This window comes from Elephas maximus, chromosome 7 (assembly GCF_024166365.1).
Source record: "Elephas maximus indicus isolate mEleMax1 chromosome 7, mEleMax1 primary haplotype, whole genome shotgun sequence".
NCBI lineage: Eukaryota > Metazoa > Chordata > Mammalia > Proboscidea > Elephantidae > Elephas > Elephas maximus.
This window is the reverse complement of record NC_064825.1, coordinates 7,193,454-7,212,584: the sequence shown is the minus strand read 5'-3', so window position 1 is coordinate 7,212,584 and position 19,131 is coordinate 7,193,454. Positions and strand designations below refer to the sequence as shown.

At 48.5% G+C, this 19,131-nt stretch overlaps 2 protein-coding genes across 4 annotated transcripts in view; one reads left to right on the top strand and one right to left on the bottom strand.

Annotated features, from left to right (window-relative positions):
* SIK2 (salt inducible kinase 2) overlaps window positions 1–6,038 on the top strand; it is a 137,322-nt gene extending 131,284 nt beyond the window's left edge. For 2 of the 3 annotated variants that reach the window (XM_049889314.1, XM_049889315.1), the window contains 4 exons: window positions 63–226; window positions 968–1,078; window positions 2,009–2,100; window positions 3,549–6,038. In XM_049889314.1, coding sequence (XP_049745271.1) covers window positions 63–226; window positions 968–1,078; window positions 2,009–2,100; window positions 3,549–4,185 — 1,004 coding nt within the window. In that variant the 3' untranslated portion in view covers window positions 4,186–6,038. Of the gene's footprint in view, window positions 1–62; window positions 227–967; window positions 1,079–2,008; window positions 2,101–2,520; window positions 3,347–3,548 lie in introns of those variants that run through there. The other variant, XM_049889316.1, reaches the window with a different exon arrangement.
* Window positions 6,039–6,994: 956 nt separating this feature from the next.
* PPP2R1B (protein phosphatase 2 scaffold subunit Abeta) overlaps window positions 6,995–19,131 on the bottom strand; it is a 54,695-nt gene continuing 42,558 nt past the window's right edge. The window contains exons 15-18 of the mRNA XM_049889320.1: window positions 18,752–18,873; window positions 11,107–11,139; window positions 8,168–8,215; window positions 6,995–7,087 (exon numbers count right to left, since the gene is read on the bottom strand). Coding sequence (XP_049745277.1) covers window positions 6,995–7,087; window positions 8,168–8,215; window positions 11,107–11,139; window positions 18,752–18,873 — 296 coding nt within the window. The remainder of the gene's footprint in view (window positions 7,088–8,167; window positions 8,216–11,106; window positions 11,140–18,751; window positions 18,874–19,131) is intronic.

Here is a 19,131-nt window from a genome sequence, read left to right as displayed (position 1 = left end):
CTGTGATCACTGAAAGGCCTTGTGTTTTATTTAAACTGTTTGGTCTTTGCGTTTTCTTTCAGGTATTGTAGCATTTAGACAACATCTTCAGAATCTGGCTAGAACCAAAGGAATCCTAGAGTTGAACAAAGTGCAGTTGCTATATGAACAAATAGGATCCGAGGCCGACCCTAACTTGGCATCAGCTGCTCCTCAGCTCCAAGACCTTGCTGGCATCTGCCCTCAGGTGGGTGCCCTGGGCTCTTCACACAATGGCTCTGTGAGTATGAGGCCTGAGTTTGTCCTGAAATGTGTCATTTTCATTTAGAGGATTTACTCCAGTTCTTGAGCAAACAGGTTCTTCTGGAAAGCCCACAGCCTGAAAGCTTTCCTTATTGCTACCACCTGGCACTGACAGGTTAGACCCATGCACACAGCCCCAAATGATCAGGAACAGATGGAGGCTTAGACGTTCTCCAGCCATCTTTAGTTCACGGGACAGGAGATTTTATATGGGGTGCCTCTTCTAGTCTCCCCTTAACTCCCACACACAGTAAAAATCATCAACTTTACCCAAATGAGAAGCCTCTTGCCACACTTTGGGTATGATACCACGTCATTAAGTATTGTAAGTGGCTTATTCATGATAAAAGTACAATAAATTTTGCTGTTTATCCTGTAAACTTTATTCTGAGTCTGTTTTCAGTGTATCACGGATATTGTAGTATTAGAGACCCACATGAGAGAAACAGCCTGGTGACACAGAACCTCTGCTGTCGTGCAGACTAGGTACTAGTTTACTACAGACAATACATTTTAAGTTTCTACAGATAACCCTCAGCTGACTGATTAGGTAAAAGCTTTGAGTGTTATGTTTAATTTCTAGAGTTGGGATTCTTGGACATTTGCAAAGTTGCTTAACCTAAGAATTGAGACTTTTTTCTCACATGAAGAATTGAAAAAATTCTTTCACCCCATTGTACCTCAGGAGGAAGTTTCTCAACAGCAGGAAGGTGTCTCTGGTCTCCCTGACAGCTTGCATCCTCAGCTTGCCCGGCGGCAAAGCCTGGAAACCCAGTACCTGCAGCACAGACTCCAGGTGGGAGCCTTCTCCTTGTGGTCCCAGCTTACTTTTCTCATCCAGGATCTTCCTTTCTGCAAAGTAGAAACCTGTTTTGCTTGGTATTTATTTAGGGTGGCAGCTTTATTCCTCATAGACAGGTTTGGCTCTGCGTTTGTAGTTTCTAGAAACATGTTCAGACTCAGCTGTATGCTCTGTGTTGGCAACGGGAAAGGATTTGTCCACAGGCCCCAGGACAGGTTATGCCACTGAGTGGTAGGGAAGGGTAACCTGGATTCTTTGTTCTGATTTTATGCCTCTTAATAAATAATAAAATGAAAATCTCAAGGCTGGAATATTTTAACATCAGTTCTCTGTATTGGTACATGAAAATCTTGAAATGTGATAGCGCATAGGTCCAATAAAGAATGAATCATTCACTCATTCATTCTGCAGCCACTGCAGCCTTTGCTCTAAAGAGTTAACGTCACTTTTTCTCATTGTTTTTAAACTCCATAAATCCTCACAGTCCTAGAGGATTTTTAGAAGTGGAAAACTGAAGCAGGTTAGAACTGGGATGGGCCCAGGGCTCCTGACCCAATGCTATTATTAGACTCCAGGCGTCTGCTGGGGTCTCAGTGAGCAAGTATCAGGCCCTTCGTTCTGGAGGACACACTTGAATTCATTCTCCAGGCAGAAGCAGTCTGATGACTCTATCCTGCCGTTGTTGTCAGTTCTGACTCATGGCGACCCCATGTGTGCAGAGTAGAGCTACTCCATAGAGTTTTCAAGGCTGTGACCTTTCTGAAGCAGATTACCAGGCCTGTCTTCTGGAGGTGCCTCTGGGTGGGTTTGAACCACCAACCTTTTGGCCAGTAGTCGAGCGCTTAACCCGTTTGCACCACCCAGGGACTGTGACTCCATCCTAGGTGCCAGCATATTCTTCTGCTTATTTCTCTGCCCTTCTAGAAGCCCAGCCTTCTGTCAAAGACCCAGAACACCTGTCCGCTTTATTGTAAAGAGCCACCCCGGAGCCTTGAACAGCAGCTGCAGGAACACAGGTGAGAGAGGGTCTTTGGGCAAAGAAGTCACTTTGTTTTGTGGAAGGCTCAAGAATGCTGGATATGTTGTCCTTTCCCACTCATGTTTGCCTCAAATAGGAAAAGAGGCTTTTGATGTGTGAGCCAGTCTTTTCAGTCACTAGACATGATAGCTGATGCAGATACTGCGGTTTCCACAGAGCATGGACTGGGCAAGGAACCAAAACCAAAAACCAAACCCAGTGCCATTGAGTCAATTCCGACTCATAGCGACCCTATAGGACAGAGCAGAACTGCCCCGTAGAGTTTCCAAGGAGCGTCTGGCGGATTCGAACTGCCAACCCTTTGGTTAGCAGCCATAGCACTTAACCACTACGCCACCAGGGTTTCCAGGCGAGGAACAGCAGCCCTAAAATGTGCCTTGTTTTCCGTTTCTTGTAGCTGTTCCCATTTTGGATATGAATAGACCCAAGCTTTCAGAATCAGTGACCTAATTCAACTTGAGTGGGTTACGCTGTGGAGGAGGCCTCGCCCTTAGTTGCAGTGATCTGTGCTCAGGCCTCACTCATAGAAGCAGAATCACCTCAGTCCATCAACCTGCAAACACCCATGGAGGCCAAGGTGTTGTTTCCCTTCTAAGCACTCCAGATTGGAAACCCGCCTCTTACTTCATAGGGAGAAAATTTAGAAGTTTTAGGGAAAGTCCAAGAGAAAATTAATTCATGCTCACTTTATACCAGGGCTTCAAACTGGTTCAGTCACGGCTGACAAAGCGAAATGGGAACACACCGGAAGATTTACAATTTTGGTGATTCACCATGGTACTTGCAGCAGGAAAAATTATGGGTCGAAGCCCTGGAACGAGAGACTCAGAAGAGGTGTAGTGAGCCCTTTCAGGAGCCTGATGCGTGAGATTGGATTATTAGCAGGACTGTATAGGGCGCTATGAGTCGGAGTCGACTCAACGGCAGTGGATTGGTAGAGAGTGACACACATTCAAAGTGGCGGAGTCGGCCACCATCTTAGAGTGGGGCAGCACTGTTTCCAAATTTGCTGAAAATCCGAGGGCAGGAGATTTGGTTGCTATGCAACACATCTGCTGCCTTTATTTTCTAAGAGAGAGATTAAGTTTCTAGCAGGGCTTCAACCATAATTTCCCCTGTTCCAGGTACTGTGGCGAATCACCCACATTTTAAACATTCGCATCTGTCCCAGTGACACTTCCTTAGCCACGACTGAGCTGGGCAGAGCCGGTTTGAAGCCCTGCTTTACACTGAGGGATCAGTCAGAACTGGGGGGGGCGGGGCGGGGGGAGCAAAAGAAATGAGAATAGGTGTAAGAAACCAGACATGATGGGCTCCTCCTCCAACTCATTTTCTGCCATGGGAAAGAGAGAAGTGGGGTGACTGAAGCTGATGACTGACATTTGAGAAGATTTAAAATTCTTCCTTTTGATATTGCTGATTTAGGCTCCAACAGAAACGACTCTTCCTCCAAAAGCAGTCTCAGCTGCAGGCGTATTTTAACCAGATGCAGATAGCAGAGAGCTCCTACCCACCGCCCAGTCAGCAGCTACCCCTTCCCCACCAGGAGAGCCCCGCACCTCCACAGCCGCCGCCGCCGCCGCCGCCATTCAGCTTGGCCCAGCCCCTGCGCCCTGTCCTGGAGCCTTCTCCTGAGCAGATGCAGTACAACCCTTTCCTCAGGCAGTACCAGGAGATGCAGCTGCAGCCCCTGCCCTCTGCGCCAGGCCCCCGTGCGCCGCCTCCGCTGCCAACACAGCTGCAGCGGCCGCCACCGCCCCCTCCCCCTCCCCCACCGCAGCAGCCCAGGGCCGCCCCGCCGCCCTTACCGTTCTCGTATCAGACTTGTGAGCTGCCAAGGGCCACTTCCCCTGAGCCAGACTACCCCACTCCCCGTCAGTATGCCATGGACGGAGCCCGGCCGAGTGGCGCAGCAGTGCCAGACTGCCCCGGAAGCTCAGGACTGCAGGAGACGCCCCCTGGCTACGGCCCTTTAGCCCTCTCTGAGCTACCTGGACTCTTTGATTGTGAGATGCTGGAGGCTGTGGATCCACAGCACAGCGGCTATGTCCTGGTGAATTAACCTCAGCCCGGGAGGCGAGGTGGGTCACGTGAAGGAAGAGTGTGTATTTCTGTTTTTATTCCAGCCTTTTAAATTTAAAGCTTATTTTCTTGCCCTGTCCCTAATGGGGGAAGATCAGGTTGCCCAGCTGGAATCAGAGGGCCCGGCTGGGGTGGAAGTCAGCTTCTCCTGGCTCTGCCCCACCACAGAGTTTACTGTGGCAAGTGCTGGAACGTAGCTGTAGGCTGAAGGTCGTGCCCTTTGGTCAAGCGGAGCAAGCTTTCAAGGGAGGCGCCAACACATATTTTTATAAGAAGATACTCAGACCTAGGTTTTATTCAGAATTATACCAGTTCTTATCAAGGGAAAAACCATGGTGAAAGCAGGAAAAACGTGTGCCATTGCATGTATACGGGCAAAAAAAAAAAAAAAAGGCAATATTTTTTTCACTGAAGCAGAGCAACAACATGTAAGAAGCTTAAAGGCAAATCAAGAATGCATAACGGAGTTTGATGCACAAGAAAGGAAAATTGTACCTTGTCATTGAATTGTACGTTCAAAGCTGCTGCTGCAAATTGCTCCCAAGGCTGTCACAAAGCAGTAGGTCATGAGCTTGGTTGGTTTCAGGGGCCATGAATGACAGTCGGTACTGACCCCTGAGAATGGCAGTCGCCTCCCTGCGGGAGCAGGCGACACACCTCTTCAGAAAGTGCCCCGGGTTACAGGGTGTCCGTGTGTGTACTCAGAGCCCCAGAAATGTCACCTGTGGAACCGGCAGGAGACCCACCGCAGCAGGGGCAAGAAACCATGAAAAAGCACCAGCCCGGGGCCCGGGGAGACGGGCTCTTCCTGACCGGTCTCTTGTGGAGACTTCCGGTTTTGGAGCAGTTGGTCTCTAGAGGACCTGTTGTCTTTTAAAATGTAATAACTACTTTGACTTTACACTATATGTTGCTAGTAGTTTATTGAGCTTTGTCTATTTGGACAGTTTGATATGGGGCTTAGAAATTTTACAGACAAGGAAAATGAACTTTTATCTCCCATGTGAAGTGGTAGTACTGTGCCTTTTCCCCCCAGACCATGCTTTAATTTTCTTTTCTGTAGAAACCAACAGTTTTCCATTTATGTCAATGCTAAATCCAAAGTCCCTTCAGAGTTTGTTTTCCACCATGTGGGAATTAGCATTCTTAATTTCCCTAAAGTTTGGATTTATAATGAAATGTTAGAGTATTACAGCAATATTCAAAGAACCACAGATGTGTTAACCAGTTAAGCAGATCATCTGCCACACGTTTTATTACTAGTAAAACTTAACCCTTAAGATTTATGAAAGTTTATTAAAAAAAAAAAAAAATAGATGCTACAGCTAGTTACCTGTATACTTAAAAGTAGCAAGTAATCTGTCCTTTGGACAATAACATCCAAGTGTTACACATTCAGTATTATTTACAATGATGATCACTTCTGTCCTTTAGAATGGCTTAGCCTGTTGGCAGATGAATGCATTAAGCACAAAGCATCTTCCTTAGAGCACAAAGAAGAGAGATCCTACACTGATGCTGCATCTAGAAAACACCTTTAAGTTGCCTTTCCTCTTTGTAATAAACATCCTGGCAGGTGAGGGGAAGCATGGGAGTTCTACGGCCTCTCCTTCCAGTTGCCCCACCACCCGCCATGAGGCCTGACTGCTGTGCAGAGGTGTCCTGGCTGGGACTGGGCTCTTGGCATTAGCAAGGAAGGTTAGTGTGGACGACGGTCATTTTTGTGATTTAACAACATGCAGTGAAAACCCAGGAAGAATGAACTGTGTTCCTTCTGTGAATTGTTTATTCCTCCTCTTGCTTAAAATAAATGGTTTTGTGAAGGAGAAGGAGATGAACATCATTTCACCTGAGAGTCATGGGGTGTCGATCAGAACTGGAACAGAGTGAATAGTTACTTCCTAGTCTTAATCTGCTAAATTCTGACTCGTCCTCTTGTTTTTGCTGTATTGATCTCTAACCTGTTTAAAGCTTTTGCAAAACAAGTCAGTTATAAAACAGGGCTTACTTTGTTTAGATTGTAGGAGGATGTTTTCCCAAAATAATATTTATAAAATTTACATGCTTTTCAGATTGAAAATTGGGGGCCATTCATTTCAGAGTCGCAGGAATGGCATGGTTACAGAGTTGCATAAACCCCTGTCCTCCATCAAGGCCAAGGGGCTACAGTAGGACAGCTAGGACAAGAGATGAGGGACGAGTGGAGAGGTTGTTGGAAGGTTAGAGGACACAGAAGTCCAGAAGCCCCCAGCAATAGCCCAGGACCATTATGAACTGACGTGGGCACTCCCCTGGTGAGTAACAAGACCCTCCTGCTAAAACATACTTTTAAGCCCTGATTTGCTTGTCTTGTCATTTCAAGCAGAAATCACTGAATTCCATAACCATCTGTGTTCACTGGGATGTCAGCTGGTGAGGAGACGGCTTCTGTTGGTCAGTGAGGTGTTTTCCCAGCTGTGTCTGCTCATCTCTGTTGCTGCTGTTCCCTAACTAGTGACCCGTGTAAGCTTCCAGGATGTTTTCTCCTTATAAATATTAAAGCAACACTAAGAAGGCTTAGTACCACTCTTTACGTGAGAGGCTACTTTGAAATAATGACTTTTTTTCCAGTCTGTTTCACATTAGCAGTGTGTACACTACTGTATAATAATCATTAGCTTTATAATCTTGTAAACCAGGCTCCTCTGAAGAGACTTTGGCGAGAGGAACGTGAGGTAAAAATTTCATTTAGCAAAAAGTGCAATATGTGTGGTACTTTATTTTTTATGTTCTTTTTTAATCCAATGGTGTTAGTATTTGCTTTGGGAAAAATGCACTAGTTCTGCAATTTCAAGTTGGGCAAGTGTGTCTCTAGTATTTACATGCAACTGATAGGCTGGTCCCTGGAAGGCAAACACAGCACGTTAGCACCGCAGAAATAAGGCAAGTGTTCCGTTTTTAAATTTCTGGTGACCATCCCCAGGCTGTCCACCACCCCCCACCACCCCCCACCCCCCGTCAGCCTGCATGGCCTGTTCCGGCTGCCTGGGGAAGGGAGAAGGGTCAGAGGGCCCTCTACACCGTAACCCTCAATATCTGTCTGATGGGAAGCACTTGGGCCCCACCAAGGAGGAACAGGAGATGGGACTAAAGGACTCTGTTTGTTCTGATATGAACTTTTTCAAACTATACCTCTTAGGAAAAGGAAGTCAGTAGCCCTTTCTTCCTCAGATGTAAAGAACTCCCCGGTGTTTAAACTATCTACTGAATGAGGTGGGACTGGGACTACAGTTGGACCTGGCCTCTAGCGTTTTCTTCCTGACGAGCCCCTGGAAGAAGGAACCAGGCCCCTATGGAGAGGGAGGGCTACCATGTATGACGAGCACCCTCCCCCTTGCTCCTTGCCATCCGCCTTCCCTGAAGGCCTCAGCAGAAGGGACTCATCCTGGGACTGGCCTCATCCACCTCTGTTCACACACTGGGTACCACTAGTGCCTAATGCAGTTCAGCTCATAAAAGAATAGCTAGTTGGTAGAGTTGGAGAGAAGGGCGTTTTCTCACAGAGAGTGATTAGGTGATCAACCAGAAACTAAGAAAGGTGAAAAGCAGCAGCTTTTAGTTGTATTTGGTAAAGGGTCCCAGGTATGTGGCCATTAGAGCAGCCTCTGGTTAGGACAGGCTGTTCAGAGCATAGACAGACATAGTGAGACCAGTGTTGCTTCCTTTGCAGGAAGTCTCTAGTCCAACTCCGAGTACTTAAATACTTAAATACGGGGTTCTGTATTGGGGTCAGAGTTTTTCTGCTATGATTACATTTAAAATAGAGAGCACCAGTTACACTTAAGGTCCCTATTTGTTTAAAGAAAATTCATACTCCAGGTAACTAATACTCACACTCCTCCTCTGTTAGAGACAGTACTTAATGTCACTTCGTAATATCGGTCCCAGTGAATAGTTTTCGGGCCCCTGTGCCCAGCTCTGACCTTTGCTGCATCTGTACCCCTAAACTGGGCTGCCACTGCTGTCTCGTTCTGCCCAGACATCAGAGGCGAAAACTGGAGAACAAATGTTAAGTTGGAGTAACTGTACAGGCAGGAATCTTTGATCATTTTGTTGCTTCTGGAGATTTTTACAGAATTTATCTTCAGAGTGAAGTATGGAATATGAGAGAAGTTATTATCTGCCTCATTTTCTAAACTGGATAATAAAAGTTTTTTTTAATTATACAGCCCTCCCGACATGTTCAGTGGTATAAAATGTGGCCCTTCAGCCAGAAAGGACTGGAGTGTGGCTCTCCTGTCTCACACAGGATGCTGCTCAGGTTGGCGAGGGATAGACTAAGCCAGTGGCCTTCCCAGCCCTGGAGCTTCCTACCCTGTCACATACTTGTTTTGCTCTTTTTTCCCAGTTAAGGTGGTCTGGCTGATTTTCGAAGCCTCACAGCCACCTGGTTGCACCACCATTACACGCCCAAGTCTTATCAGGACAGATTTCAACACACTTGGCAGATGCGGGCACATACTGTTGCCTACATTGAGAAATAGGCAGAGTTGCTCAGGGCTGCCCATACGTAACCAGTGGCAGTTTTGATGGTTCCTGCCCAAATACCCAGCTTGGCGGTCCTAAGGGAGCAGCAGCTTCTATTTGTACGTGAATTTACCAAGCGCTTTCCCAAGTCATCTCTTCCTATCCTCACGACAGAGCTACGAAGTGAGTGGGTCACAAACTCCTCATTTTTTATAGCTGAGGAAACCAAAGCTCTCCTAAGTTTACGTGACATGTTTGAGGTCACAGAGCTCATGAGTGGAGGAGCCAGGACAAGCACTTGGGTTTTCTGGCTTCTCATTCTGTGCTCTTTGCCCTCCTCAGTAGCAATTCACACTTTTCAAAACCAAACAGCTGTTAAAGTCCCTGTCTTGGTGAAGCCCTGGGTGAATGTGATTTTGTCCCTGCAGCTTTATTCTTGACTCACAGCTGCCTGGCTTTGGGGGGACGAGCTCCTCAGGCTTCAGGAGATACACACCCCACATATGGCCATTTTTTCACTGTCCAGATGACTACAGAAGTTTGGGCTCACATCAAAAATGTCTAGTTTTTCCAAATTACAAAGTATGGTCACCTCCTAAAGCATATTTGGTGGCAGGGCACAGCCCTCCTTGATGCCAAGGAGCCAGACTTGCAGAGCATCACCCCCCCACCCCACCCCCAAGCCAACAGGCTCCACCCAAGAAAAGGGCTGCAGGAAAGAAGCACAGAGAGCCCGATGTCCTGAGGAGGGTGGGACAATCCCATCATGTACAAGTGCCAGTTAGACTCTTCGAGGGTTAAACAAAATAACATACTTTGATTGAATACTGTCTTTCCAAAGGCAAAAAGGGTGGGTGGGGAGAGCTTTAAAAATAGAAGTACAAAACAACATCCTGGAAAATAGGACCCCAGATTGGAATAATATGAAATTAGCAAATACAGATAACGGACTTGCCGCTGGCTGAGCCATGCCTATCTATCTGGTTAGGATTTGCTGAATCAAGGAAACGCATGAGTGAGTGATACCTTCCTACTACAGACGGTAAAAGAAATTGGCCTTCACCAAAATCTTTGAAGGGAAAACCAGCAGAGAGAAAAGGAGGTTTGCTTCTCTTTGGGAACTGCAATTTAAGAAATAAGGGTGATAGAGATATTTGCACTTTTAGAAAGGGCAAGATTATTTGCTTATTTCTGAAGGGAGGAGGGTGGTCTTAGCTGGACGTTTGGTCTGTGAAAGAGTTACTTTTGATAAAGTTAAGTGTAGTTATTTTTTTGTGTGTGCTTTTTTTTAAAATTAGCAAAAATTGGTGAGTTCAATAGCTTCAGTTGCAAATCATAATAGCTCCAATGTGAACAAATCAAAATGTAACCTGTCCCTCAATGTTAGACAATTGCCTACGATGCAGTTTAATAAATTATCTTTGTACCAAATGGCAATTTAAATGAGGTAATTTTCTGCGAGGAAAATGTACTGTTTTTATGTTTCCAAACCTCTTGAATTAAAATAAAAACAACTTGTTTTTCTAAGTGCCTGGGTGATACGAATGTCAGGCTAAGGAGATCGGACCTTTCTTTACCTCAGCAGGCCCTGGGCGGAATTTTACAAGTATGGAATGTGGCAGTGTTCTTTGAGCTCTGGTGCTCATTTCAGGCTGCAGAAAAGGACAGTGGATAACATGTTCTCATTGACGTCAGCAGGGTAAATAATACCTTGCTCTGAAATCGCCTGAGTACACGTTAGCCACTGCAGAACGCTGACAGAAGCTAACCACAGCCTGCACACAAAAAGGCCCCAGCTGAGCACTGCCTAATACTTGCCTTGATTACAGTCAGGGAAAAGCCCAGCAGCCCAGGGGGTCTGACTAACGGCCTTTGACAGCAGTAAGGGAGGTGGAGGCAGGCATAGGGGGCCCTGCTGGGCTCCCCCAGAACAGGCAAGCAGCGGGGTACAGGGTGGGAATTGGAGGTGCACTGAACCACCGCCAGGGAGGCCAGAAAAAATACCCTGCATCGGACGACGTGGCATCTTCTCTGGGATCTGAGAAAAGCCTTGACGCTGCTCACACCCCCACAGTGGACCCCTTACAGGGACAAGCACCCTGTTGAGGCCCAATTCAGCGCCTCAGGGAATGGAGAGTCCATTCGCCATGGCAGTGTGGCTGCCCTTATGCTGTCTGGACTGTTTTCATGTCGGCCCCCGAGTAAAAAGGGCAATTGTAAATCCTAATATCTGGCAGCGAGTTCCACTGAGATTTGGTTTCATTCAAACTGTTCCATTTGTCAAAGGAGCATTAAATTGAGCCCGCACTGTAGAACTGAGACAGCTCCCATGTAGGGGATCACCTGCTGGCTGTGGGAGGGACCGGGGGAGCGGGAGAGTCCACAGAGACTGCGCAGACTGGAAGGGAGCAGCGTCCTCTCCACGGGCCTGCCCTGCCACCCAGCACCACTCAGAGGTGCTCAGCCCCACCTCAAAACAGCTGTTAGTCTGCCTGGCTTCACAAGAATGCTTATCACTGAGCACTGAGACACCACTGCTGCTTTTTTATTTTTTGAGGGAAGTACTGGATTTCAGTAATGATGTTTTGCAAACTTTCCCCTTTCCCACCAAATTTCTCCATCATTTTTATTTTGTGTTGCCAAAAACAACCCCAGTGCCCCCCGGGTACAGGCAAAAATAAATAGACTTGCCAGCAGAGACTGTCCAGAATGTGAGCAGCCAGCCAGGCCCCTGATCTCCACGTTCCCCAGCACATCCTGTTCAGCTGTGGCCTTGGAGAGCCACAGGCTCAGCCATGCAGGGTAAAGGACAGGGCCGGAGAGACTTGCGTTCCTGGCCCGTGAGGGGACCAGTCTCAGGGACAGGGCTGCAAGGCTCTGGTCTTGGTGATTCGCTTCTTTCTACCCCACTAGTTCTTAAAGGAGCCTCGGCAGTGCAGTGGTTAAGCACTTGGCTGCTAACCCACCAACCACTCCTTGGGAAACAGATGTGGCAGTCTGCTTCCGTAAAGGTTGGAAACCCTATAGGGCACTTTTCCTCTGTCCTGTAGGGTCGCTATGAGTCGGAATCGACGGCAATGAGTTTGGGTTTTTTGTTGTCGGTGTTTTTAGTTCTTAAATAAGGAGCCCTGGTGGCACAGTTAAGTGTTCGATTTCTAACCAAAATGTTGGCAGTTCAAACCCAGCCACAGGAGAAAGACCTGTCACTCAGTTTCCGTAAAGATTACAGCCGAGAAAACCCTATGGGGCAGCTCTACTCTGTCACGTGGATTGCCATGAGTCAGAATTGACTCAACAGCACCTAACAACAGTTCTTAAGTTGTGGGATCTTAGATCCCTTTGACACGCTCAAAAAAGCTGTGAACCTTCTTCCAAAAAAAAAAAAAAAAAACCATATGCACATAAACACACAACTTTGGATATATACTTTCAAGGGAGTGTTGGGTTCTAGACCTCCTGAAGCCCATCCATGGACCTCAAGTTAAACCCCTGACTTAGAACAACAGTGTCTCCATCTGTGGTGACCCTTTACACTTTTCAGAGTTCTCTCACAGACTGTCCCCAATGAGGGTGTTCTAATCCTCACTCCCTGGGTGAGTCCAGGATAAGGAGAGTACCCCCTCCCTACCCCGGGCTGCATTCCAAGGCACCATGGGAGGAAGTTCTGGGCTTTGTGCAGTAAATCCTGGGTGCCACGTGGAATGTCACCTGTGCAGGCCACAGCAACTCTGCCCTGGGGGCTGAAGAGAGGAACAGCTCTGCTCAGCTCCAGACAGTGACATCACTTCAAAGAAAGGACACGGCTGAGCAGCTCTGGAGGGATGGACTGCTGGGCATAGCTCATACTGAACAGTGCCCCTCATGGGGACTGAAGCCAAGGGGTTGCACCCTCCTCTCAGACACAAAGCCATCACTGCAAATTACCACCCCCACCCCTTCCCGCCTTTTCAGATATTAAGCTATGACCAACCACACATCACCAAGGCCAACCCAGGAAGCCAGGTCAGGCAGAGGGGGAAGCCTCCTGTTTGTCTCCAGACATTTGTCTTCTGAATGTCCTTCCCACTGCGGCTATCCCAACTGGACCAATAAAGCAGAATCCAGACTGGAAAAAAGTTTTTAGCTGTGATATTTCCGATCAGCATCTGATCTCTTAAAATCTACATGATACTGCAAAAACTCAACTACAAAAAGGCAAATAACGCAATTAAAAAATGGGCAAAAGATATGAACAGGCACTTCAGTAAAGAAGACATTCAGGTAGCTAACAGATACAGGAGGAAATACTCACGATTTATTAGCCATTAGAGAAATGCAAAGCAAAACTACAATGAGATTCCGTTTCACTCCAACAAGGCTGGCATTAATCCGAAAAACACAAAATAAAAAAATTGGAGAGGGTGTAGAGAGACGGGAACACTTACACACTGCTGGTGGGAATGTAAAACGGTACAACCACCTTGGAAATTGATTTGGCGCTTCCTTAAAAAGCTAGAAATAGAACTACCATACGATCCAGCAATTCCTTGGAATGTATCCTAGAGAAATAAGAGCCGTTACATGAACATATATGCATACCCATGTTCACTGCAGCATTCTTTACAATATCAAAAAGATGGAAGCAACCAAGGTGCCCATCAATAGATGAATGGGTAAATTATGGTATAGTCACACAATGGAGTACAGTGATGCATCTGAAACATTTCATAACATGGAGGAATCTGCAAGGCCTTATGCTGAGTAAAATTAGTTGCAAAAGGACAAATATTGTGTAAGACCAGTATTATAAGAACTCGAGAAATAAACAGAAGAAAATATTCTTTGGTGGTTACGAGAAGGGGGAGGGAGGGAGAGGGGTATTCACTAATTAGATAGTAGATAAGAACTATTGTAGGTGAAGGGAAAGACAATACAATACAGGAGAGGTCAGCACAACTGGACTAAACCAAAAGCAAACAAGTTTCCTGAATAAACTAAATGCTTCCAAGGCCAGCATAGCAGGGGCAGGGGTTTGGGGACCATGGGCTCAGGGGACACCTAAGTCAATTGACATAATAAAATCTATTAAGAAAACATTCCGCATCCCACTTCAGAGCCTGGCGTCTGGGGTCTTAAATGCTAGCAAGCGGCCATCTAAGATGCATCAATTGATCTCAACCCACCTGGACAAACGGAGAATGAAGAACATTAAAGACACAAGGTAATTAGCCCAAGAGACAGAAAGGGCCACATAAACCAGAGACTACATCAGCCTGAGACCAGAAGAACTAGTTGGTGCCCACCCGCAACCAATGACTGCCCTGACAGGGAGCACAACAGAGAACCTCTGAGGGAGCAGGAGAGCAGTGGGATGCAGACCCCAAATTCTGGTAAAAAGACCAGACTTGATGGTGTGACTGAGACTAAAAGGACCCTGGTGGTCATGGTCCCCAGACCTGTTAGCCCAGGACAGGAACCATTCCCAAAGCCAACTCTTCAGACAGGGATTGAACTGGACAATGGGATAGAAAATGATGCTAGTGAAGAATGAGCTTCTTGGATCAAGTAGACACACGAGACTATGTTGGCATCTCCTGTCTGCAGGGGAGATGAGAGGGCAGATGCTGGCGGAATGGACACAGAGAGAGTGGAGGGAAGGAGTGTGCTGCTTCATTAGAGGGAGAGCAAGCAATTAGGAGTATACAGCAAGGTGTATATAAATTTTTGTATGAGAGACTGACTTGATTTGTAAACTTCCACTTAAAGCACAATAAAAATTTAAAAAAAAAAAAAAAATCCTCCACACCATCACTGCAAATACTTTAGGGGGACATTCACAGCTCTGCTGGTTTCAGGTCCTAGGGGCTCCCCTAGGGGTTACTGATTCAGAGTGGTCTAAAGTTGGTGGAGAGAGGTCTCAAGCCAGGCAAAGCAGGAGGAGGGAGGGCAGTGCACATGGAAAGCCACGACCCAGGAGCTAGCAGTGCAGAGGGCTTGGAAAATGTGGGCCCAGAGAAGACAGGACATTAGGGATTTGGCTTCTCAAAGGCAAAATTGAGTCACTCTCCCCGTCAGGCAGGCTTTGGAGAGATTTCTGACTCAATCCTCACTCCCTAAAGAGATGGGGAGGGGGTGGGTAACAGGGCCTGAGATGCCCAAAAGGGGGTCTGATGAGTAACCCCAACCCCAAGGAGGAGTAAGTCCATTACCAGCCCCAGCCACCCACACAGTTGTGGGGGGGGGGTGCAGCTGAACTGAGGAAGAGCCCCCAAGGTGTTTCCTAGACGCAAGCCATTCGGAGGGCCCTGGGTTCACAGCCTTAGCCACTCTTCAGTCTGGGACCCACCCGAACTTCCTTCTGCTCACTAGGGGAGCCAGAATAGTCAGCCCCAAGAAAAAGACAAGACAGGGTCCCTGTGCCAGCAAAGTGAGGGTCAAAGGGCAGACACGCAGGCCTGGCCAGGAGCTTCCCCCACCCACCCCTAGAACAGCCACCCTGGCCACAGAGGCCCTCTGGGCAGGGTGGGGCCTATCCTCTCTCAGCCAGGGACAGCCTGGGAGGCAGCAAAGAACCTCCGACCAAGTCCTCAGCCCCTGGTGCCAACCCAGCTCTGCCAGTAACCTGGGTGAATCGTTGCAAAGGCTTGTTATCCCCAACTGTAACTGGGGAGCGCCGATCTGGCTGAGTTCATGTTGAGGTCCTTGTGAGGTTCAGATGCAGCCTAGCATGGCCCTGCCCCTAATGTGAAAAAAAAATGTGAAAGCACCCAGAAAAACATTCCTCAGGCCCCTGGTGGCCTGTCCCAGCATCTCACCTATGCTATTCTTGCTTTAACTCTTGACTGTCCCATTGCTGAACACAGAAAATGGTTCCTGGTGCCAGTGAATCCTCTTCACAGATTTAAAGGTGGCTGCCCAATTCTTAGCACCCGATCAGGTTTACAACCAAGAATTTTGCCCCAGGATTTCTTAATTTTAAGAGAGTAGTTCTGGGCAGCACCTGCTGAGAACCTAGCACCTAGGAGGAGGCCTTTTTCATCCCTTTCAGGTTACGCCCCACATGGAGAAGGGCCGGAGGGCCCCGAGAGTCTTTCCGAACAGAGTCAGTGGCTCAGTGCTCTAACCCTATGGTGCAGACAGTGCCTGGAGGAGGCCAGAGCCTGAGGACACTGCTCAGTGGGCCACTCCTGAGCTCTGGATGGACTTTGGGACCTAGCTCCCTCAGCAGGAGGGCCCCTGGGAATGGATCAATTGCCTCTGGCTTTGGTGCTTAAACAGTCACTCCTCAGCTGAACAGGACTCAGGGCTCCTGTTGCTTTTCTGGGCTTGAGAGAACTAACCTCCTCAGCCAAGAGGTTGAGCCCTTGAGGATTCTTAGCCTTCAGGCATCCACAGCCGAGCTCCTTGGAATTGCCCTAGAGAGCTGGCAGAGTAGGACCAAGCAGTCCCAGACCCTCGGGCCACAGGTAGGAGGACGGCAGATAAGACCCTCTTTCCCCCCAAAACCCGGCCCTGGAAAGAGCCAAGATTCCCACATGCAGAATGTTCCCTGCCCCCCAGGCTAGCCGGAACAGCCCAAATTTCACTAGCGAGTGGAGAATGGAGCTGGCATGGAAAAGAGCCAGGTGCCAGAAGGCACAGGCCAGAGACCTTGGGGCTCAAGTGACTGAGTCTGGGGGAATAAATGACAACAGGAAAAACTGGGAATAGAAAGAAGGGCAGGAGCAAGGGATGCAGAAGGCAAGTCTGAGCTGACAGCCGGTGCAAGGGCTGGGCTCTGGTCAGTGTCTGTACAGGACAGCCTGTCCGCCTGCACCCGTTATTTATGGATGCTTCTATTTTTTTTTTTTTTTCACTTTAGTCTCCAAACCTAGACTCAGCAAGGAGACTCAATGTCCCTCACAGCTGCTCCTTCCTGCAATAACAAGACTGACATCACTGTCATCGGGGAAATGGTGTTTTGATTAAAATCATGTGACAGCTACTTTGTAATTCGATGAATTCCCGTTAACCCTCGCCTGACAGAGGCACGCCACCAGCTTTGTTGTCAGCCATCTGCAGCCGTCAGGCGGGACGTCCCACCTGGGCACTGCCAGGAAGGAGTGGCCGAGCCCATGCCGCCAGTCCATGCTGCTCCCGAGCAGGCCCTGCGGGGACACATGCGACAGCAAGAGCGCAGATGGCTCTGCAGGCTTCAAGGGTCTGCTCAGAGACCACCAAGGAGGCCCCCAGCCTTCACCAGAAGGAACCACGCTGGCCCTCTGGGGCTGGCAGGCCCAGACCCTGGGAGGTCAAGCGGCTCCCTCAGGGTCCTGAGTCTGGCCAAGAGCTGAGGACAGTTCCCAGGGCTCTCGTAGCCATGTGCTCTGACCCCATTCCCCGACTGAGGTAGATCAAGGAGCTGGCTATGCACCAGGGACAGTAAGGGGTTAAGAATAATTTCTGGTTTGCAATTGGATGACTTCCTGGATCACTCACTTGGCTGCTGGCCCCTGACACACAGGGCTCTGCCTGACAACAGCCAATTCCCTTTCCATCTCACCCTCAGGCCATTTTCCTTAAGTAAAACACAAGTAGTAAAGCTCCCTGTCAAGGGGCAAGGGCTTTTTCCGAGTTGAATGAACTGCAGCCTGCAAGGCCTAGCACTGCCAAGCCTCCATTCCTGGAAAAGACTCCCAAGTGGGGATGACAGGGCTGGGGGAGAGGTCGACGGCCACCTGAAAAATGGAGAGGACAGCACCTACCACACAGCACTGTCACCATGATCAAATAAAGGCACGTCAAGTGCGTAACAAGGCTCGAGGAATGGCAGGCAGGATTTTTCCACAGCGCGCGGCCATCGCGGGGCCTTCTCCAATCAAACCTGAGCAAGGCGGCTGTGGCAGGCTGCCTCGATCGCTGCCCTCTCCAATCAGGTGCATACCATGCACTTAATGACATGGCCAGTTGGCCCTGAATTTGTAGGAAAACATAACTACTTTCTTCCTAAGGAAATCTGTGGTTTAGGCCTAAAAACATAGAACATTATCCCTCATCCTTCAGCCAAGGTCTCTTCCCTACGGCCAAGCTCTGGGAAGGAGATGAAAGGACACAAAGGGCCAACCACCTCAGGCCTGTCAGGGTCCCAGGGCTGGCTCTAGCTTGTACCCCAGTGTGGCCACCTGGGGAATGACCCCAGAGCTGCCTGCACCAGAGACACCTGGCAGCTCTGGCCCTAGGGCAGAGCTCTGAAAAACCCATGGTGCACAGCACCACGGGAAAGAGCACATTCTAAAATGGATACCTGCAGCTGAGGGCCAGAATGGCAGAAAAAAAGTTTTCATGGTCTCAGTTCTCATAAAGAAAAGTCATGCGGATTTATGTAAAAGGCGAACTTTTTGATGTTAGAATCATCACCAAACCCACTGAGTAGGCATGCCAACACCAAATGCTTCCAAATAAAATGCGGCCGACCATCAGCACTCCCTGCACGGCCCCTCAAGCTCTTTTCCTGAATGTATGCCTTAAATCGCCCACCTCTGACGAACAGCTCCAGGGTGGGGGCTGGCACCAACTCTGGTTGCTGAACTTGAACCTTTTTGCACACCTTCTCCATACAGGGTGACATCCAATGAGGCTTCAAAATCATTCAGACTATTACACAGTAAGCCTGACAGAAACTATTTTTTCCATGAATGGAAACAACTATCTAAAAGGAATTGTGGCAAGTAACTTTCTATCTCTGAGAATTACGTGGAAAAACATCCCCATTTCTATAAGCAACTCTTCACCAAACCACCCCTCTCTCCTCTGCATAGTCCTGTCTCAGACTGGGGACCACAGAAGTGACAAAGCTCTGGACAGCCCACACCACCCCTCAAAGCACTGCCAGAATGAAGTGCCATAGGACAACAGGCTTGACACTCTCCTGGCCCTTAAAACTGAACTGTTTCCTCGGGGACAGAGTGGAGGTTACTGCCTCTTGGCCTACCCTGCTTCGACCCCTGCAGCACAGGCCACCCTGGCTGCCCTCGCCCCTACCTCAAGTGTGGGATTCAGACCCAGGCTTCTGTGGCACTTACCTTCCCAGTGCCCTCTCCAGGCCCTCTCGGTCTCAGGAAGTGGTTCTTATCAGCCCCAGGGGCACTGGGCTCTTCACTGTCCTTCACAGGAAAATCTAGCTTCCTCAGTCTCTGTGCCACCACTAGACACACAGACAGCAGGTGTGTAACCAGCCGCAGGAGGGCACATCCCTCCTGAGCCCACCTGTGATTCCTAGCAGGATGCCCTCAGTTCTTCCCAACCTCATTGGGGAAGCACAGCAACATGCATATTGGCCACTGTAAAAAAGGCCAGCACACCTGGACCATACTCGAGGGGCCCTGGAGAGGGCCATCTGTTCGGCTGTATGGCACCCAGCTGGGGGCTCCCCCACATCTTGGTCACTGGTGGCTTACAGAGC